At 49.9% G+C, this 6,000-nt stretch overlaps 1 protein-coding gene across 1 annotated transcript in view; it reads right to left on the bottom strand.

The window, feature by feature from the left end:
- Positions 1 to 478: 478 nt before the first annotated feature.
- Positions 479 to 6,000, bottom strand: part of LOC136627036 (probable cation-transporting ATPase 13A4) — a 218,476-nt gene continuing 212,954 nt past the window's right edge. Inside the window, exon 30 of the mRNA XM_066601991.1 lies at positions 479 to 773. Coding sequence (XP_066458088.1) covers positions 582 to 773 — 192 coding nt within the window. The 3' untranslated portion in view covers positions 479 to 581. The remainder of the gene's footprint in view (positions 774 to 6,000) is intronic.

Below are 6,000 nucleotides of genomic sequence, written 5' to 3'. Positions count from 1 at the left end.
ATCGCTTGTCACTAATACTATATATACCTACAATTATAGAAGATGCATTTCTTTGAACCTCTCACTGCAGCTAAGTCCATGGGCATTCTTTACAAAGCTCTGAACCAGGTATCATTCTATGGGTTTAGTGCTCTCTCACATTTAGGCTGGATTCACACAAACGTATATCGGCTTGATTTTCATGCCCAGCCGATATACGTCGTCCTCATCTGCAGGGGGGGGGGGAGGATGGAAGAGCCAGGAGCAGGAACTGAGCTCCCGCCCCCTCTCTGCCTCCTCTCCGCCCCTCTGCACTATTTGCAATGAAGGAGGTGAAAGGAGGTGGGGCGGGGGTGGGGCTAAGTTCCGAGAATTAGCCCTGCCCCCGTCCCGCCTCTCCTCATTGCAAATAATGCAGAGGGGCGGAGAGGAGGCAAAGAGGGGGCGGGAGCTCAGAGCACTGCTCCTGGCTCTTCCAGGCTCCCCCCTGCAGAGAGAGACGACGTATATCGGCTCGGCGTGAAAACCGAGCCGATATACGTTCGTGTGAATCCAGCCTTAACGAGCAAAACAAGTTATATTAATTTTCCACTTTGTTGCATTCACATTACAGTTACAATTGTTTGTTCAGATTCTTTTTCAGTAATTGGTGCAGCATAGTCCGTTCTATTCTGTGGAGGCCACTCTGGATCTTTCTGCAATTTCCTTTGCAACTGTCTGTATTGGCTCTTTGATTTGTAATTAAACCGTCTCTTTATCCAGAGCCAGAGTTTTCTATTTTCAATAAACCACATCTGGGAAAAAACAAATATTAAAAAGAGTTAGTGCGAGCCTCTTATACATCTATTTGGGGCTATCAGGTATGCAGAATCCAAAACAAGTGGAAAGATCTGGTGGTGCTCTGTGTTATCAGCAATAGCAGTCGCATTCAATCAAAATAGTAGCATGGTACTCGACCGTATATTGTAAGTTCCTTGTTGTGAGTATATCTTCACATAATCAACAGAACCATGTTGAGTTGTAATGCCATTGCTGTGATAAAATGTAGAATTTCCACTAGAATTTGAAAAATGTCTGCAAGAATACTACTAGGTTGTGTTCACATGCACCAGAGTTGTTGCTGAAACTTCTGCAGTGGTGTCATCCATCTGAATGGAGTTTGGAACAATCCATGCCCTTAATCCCATTTCTATGTGTGGCACAGATTTACAGTTACATAATCTGCCACATCAGAAGGTGCACTTAGTTATTAAAGGAGTTTGCCAACAGCTTTAAATTTTCATTATAAGCAGGAGAATGCTGTAAGAAAAAAAAAAGGACTTTACCTATCTATTTTGCTTCCTTAGTCTCTCTGGTCCCCCTGGTCTCCTCTCACCTCCAGGTAGCACAATGATGTGCCTCCTGAGCATGTGACCACTGCAGTCAATCATTGGCCTCACAACACTGTAGCCAGGAATTTGCTACAGCAGTCATGTGTTTAGAAAACATGTGACCGACTGCTGGGAAGCAAGCGGTCATCAGAGGGATGGCAACTAGTGCAGTGGGGGAGGCGGGCAGCGAAAGTGAGTATAGTCTCATTTTTCTTTTACAGCATTCCTCTGCTTTGTAAATAAAGACTTTTACATTTTCTTTATATTCACTCAACTTTCCTGCCTTGTGCATACATGACGGTGAACTGTCCCAATACTGGAGTACGCTTTTCAACAAAATTGGGACTATGGGATCCTGACGTATCCTGCCAAATAGATTGCAAAAGGACGCTCTTTTGTGATATGCTCGGACATTAAAATCTATATACACAAAAGAATATTGACTGGCAGACAGTTGGGGCTTAAACAGTCTAACGTGTTTGCGCAAAATTTTGCACGCGTAAAACTCAAGCCCGTAAACATGACAAAATGAAGCCATTGATTTCAATTGTTTTATTCTCATTAGCATGTTTCTCACGTGCAAATTCTGTTTGCGAGAAACAATAGGCCTATAAAAGTCTATGGCAGGTAAAAAAAAACAAGGGGAAAGGTGTGAGCCTGCGGACAACCCTTGTTCATGTGCAAATATAATCCGTTGCTACGAGGGTATTTGCGCATACCCTGTCTGCCAAAGCCCTTAAGAGCCCTTACCAAGACTCACAAGTGCCTGTTAGATTAGAGATTAGATTAGAGATGAGCGAGCACCAAAATGCTCGGGTGCTCGTTACTCGGGACGAACTTTTCGCGATGCTCGAGGGTTCGTTTCGAATAACGAACCCCATTGAAGTCAATGGGCGACCCGAGCATTTTTGTATATCGCCGATGCTCGCTAAGGTTTTCATTTGTGAAAATCTGGGCAATTCAAGAAAGTGATGGGAACGACACAGCAACCGATAGGGCAGGCGAGGGGCTACATGTTGGGCTGCATCTCAAGTTCCCAGGTCCCACTATTAAGCCACAATAGCGGCAAGAGTGCCCCCCCCCCCACCTCCCAACAACTTTGACTTCTGAAAAGCCCTCATTAGCAATGCATACCTTAGCTAAGCACCACACTACCTCCAACAAAGCACAATCACTGCCTGCATGACACTCCGCTGCCACTTCTCCTGGGTTACATGCTGACCAACCCCCCCCCCCCCCTGCACGACGCAGTGTCCACAGCGCACACCACAGTGTCCCTGCGCAGCCTTCAGCTACACTCATGCCACACCACCCTCATGTCTATTTATAAGTGCGTCTGCCAGAGGAAAAGCAGGCACACACTGCAGGGGGTTGGCATGGCAAGGCAGCGACCCTCTTTAAAAGGGGCGGGGCGATAGTCCACAATGCTGTACATAAGCAATGAGAAATCCAATCCTGTGCCACCTGCATCTGGAGCTGCAGACGTGGGCATAGCAATGGGGAACCTATGTGCCACACACTATTCATTCTGTCAAGGTGTCTGCATGCCCCAGTCAGACCGCGGTTTTTTATAAATAGTCACAGGCAGGTACAACTCCGCAATGGGAATTCCGTGTGCACCCACAGCATGGGTGGCTCCCTGGAACCCACCGGCTGTACATAAACGTATCCCATTGCAGTGCCCTGGACAGCAGAGCTAACGTCAGAATAAATGCAGGTGGGCTTCGGCCCACACTGCATGCCCCAACCTGACCGGGGTTTTTAATTCATAGACACAGGCAGGTACAACTCCCTATTGTGAAGTCCCTGTGGACCGACAGCATGGGTGGGTGCCAGGAAGCCACCGGCGGTACATAAATATATCCCATTGCATTGCCCATCACAGCTGAGGTAATGTCATGTTTAATGCAGGTGGGCTTCGGCCCACACTGCATGCCCCAGTCAGACTGGGGTTCTTTAGAAGTGGATACATGCAGTTACAACTCCCTGTGGACCCACAGCATGGGTGGCTCCCTGGAACCCACCCGCTGTACATAAACGTATCCCATTGCAGTGCCCATCACAGCTGAGGTAACGTCCGATTAAATGCAGGTGGACTTCGGCCCACACTGCATGCCCCAACCTGACCGGGGTTTTTAATTCATAGACACAGGCAGGTACAACTCCCTATTGTGAAGTCCCTGTGGACCGACAGCATGGGTGGCTCCCTGGAACCCACCGGCGGTACATAAATATATCCCATTGCATTGCCCATCACAGCTGAGGTAATGTCGTGCTTAATACAGATGGGCTTCGGCCCACACTGCATGCCCCAGTCTGACTGGGGTTCTTTAGAAGTGGACAGATGTAGTTACAACTCCGTGTGGACCCACAGCTTGGGTGGGTGCCAGGAAGCCACCGGCGGTACATAAATATATCCCATTGCATTGCCCATCACAGCTGAGGTAATGTCGTGCTTAATGCAGGTGGGCTTCGGCCCACACTGCATGCCCCAGTCAGATTGGGGTTCTTTAGAAGTGGACAGATGTAGTTACAACTCCGTGAGGACCCACAGCATGGGTGGGTGCCAGGAAGCCACCGGCGGTACATAAATATATCCCATTGCATTGCCCATCACAGCTGAGGTAACGTCAGCTGTAATGCAGGTGGGCAAAAAATTAATTGGATTACACTGTAGGCGAGGGCCCCAAAAAATTGGTGTACCAGCAGTACTAATGTACCTCAGAAAAATTGCCCATGCCCAACCAAGAGGGCAGGTGAAACCCATTAATCGCTTTGGTTAATGTGGCTTAATTGGTAACTAGGCCTGGAGGCAGCCCAGTTTAAATAAAAATTGGTTCACGTGGAAGTTTCAACGCTTTAATGAGCATTGAAACGTATAAAAATTGTTTAGAAAAATTATATGACTGAGCCTTGTGGCCCTAAGAAAAATTGCCCATTCGGCGTGATTACGTGAGGTTTCAGGAGGAGGAGCAGGAGGAGGAGGATGAATACTATACACAGATTGATGAAGCAAAAATGTCCCCGTTTTTGATGGTGATAGAGAACGATGCTTCCATCCGCGGGTGCAGCCTACGTATTGCTTAGGTATCGCTGCTGTCCACTGGTGGAGAAGAGAAGTCTGGGAAAATCCGAGCTTTGTTCATCTTGATGAGTGTAAGCCTGTCGGCACTGTCGGTTGACAGGTGAGTACGCTTATCCGTGATGATTCCCCCAGCCGCACTAAACACACTCTCTGACAAGATGCTAGCCGCATGACAAGCAAGCACCTCCAGGGCATACAGCGCGAGTTGAGGCCACGTGTCCAGCTTCGACACCCAGTAGTTGTAGGGGGCAGAGGCGTCACCGAGGACGGTCGTGCGATCGGCTACGTACTCCCTCACCATCCTTTTACAGTGCTCCCGCCAACTCAGCCTTGACTGGGGACCGGTGACACAGTCTTGCTGGGGAGCCATAAAGCTGTCAAAGGCCTTAGAGAGTGTTCCCCTGCCTGTGCTGTACATGCTGCCTGATCTCCGCGCCTCCCCTGCTACCTGGCCCTCGGAACTGCGCCTTCTGCCACTAGCGCTGTCGGATGGGAATTTTACCATCAGCTTGTCCGCCAGGGTCCTGTGGTATAGCATCACTCTCGAACCCCTTTCCTCTTCGGGTATGAGAGTGGAAAGGTTCTCCTTATACCGTGGGTCGAGCAGTGTGTACACCCAGTAATCCGTAGAGGCCAGAATGCGTGAAACGCGAGGGTCACGAGAAAGGCATCGTAACATGAAGTCAGCCATGTGTGCCAGGGTACCTGTACGCAACACATGGCTGTGCTCACTAGGAAGATCACTTTCAAGATCCTCCTCCTCCTCCTCCTCTGGCCATACACGCTGAAAGGATGACAGGCAAGCAGCATGTGTACCCTCAGCAGTGGGCCAAGCTGTCTCTTCCCCGTCCTCTTCATGCTCCTCCCCCTCCTCCTCCTCCTCAACGCGCTGAGATATAGACATGAGGGTGCTCTGACTATCCAGCGACATACTGTCTTCCCCCGCCTCCGTTTCCGAGTGCAAAGCATCTGCCTTTATGCTTTGCAGGGAACTTCTCAAGAGGCATAGCAGAGGAATGGTGATGCTAATGATTGCAGCATCCGCGCTCAGCAACTGGGTAGACTCCTCAAAGTTTCCAAGGACCTGGCAGATGGCTGCCAACCAGGCCCACTCTTCTGTAAATAATTGAGGAGGCTGACTCCCACTACGCCGCCCATGTTGGAGTTGGTATTCCACAATAGCTCTACGCTGCTCATAGAGCCTGGCCAACATGTGGAGCGTAGAGTTCCACTGTGTGGGCACGTCGCACAGCAATCGGTGCACTGGCAGATGAAACCGATGTTGCAGGGTGGCAGCGTCCGTGTGGGACTTGCGGAAATGTGCGCAGAGCCGGCGCACCTTTCTGAGCAGGTATGACAAGTGTGGGTAGCTTTTCAGAAAGCGCTGAACCACCAAATTAAAGACATGGGCCAGGCATGGCACGTGCGTGAGGCTGCCGAGCTGCAGAGCCGCCACCAGGTTACGGCCATTGTCACACACGACCATGCCCAGTTGGAGGCTCAGCGGCGCAAGCCAGCGGTCGGTCTGCTCTGTCAGACCCTGCAGCAGTTTCTTGGGCCTTGTGC

The sequence above is a fragment of the Eleutherodactylus coqui genome, chromosome 1 (assembly GCF_035609145.1).
Source record: "Eleutherodactylus coqui strain aEleCoq1 chromosome 1, aEleCoq1.hap1, whole genome shotgun sequence".
Taxonomy (NCBI): Eukaryota; Metazoa; Chordata; class Amphibia; order Anura; family Eleutherodactylidae; genus Eleutherodactylus; species Eleutherodactylus coqui.
Note: the sequence above shows the minus strand (reverse complement) of the source record. Positions and strands in the feature narration are given on the sequence as shown.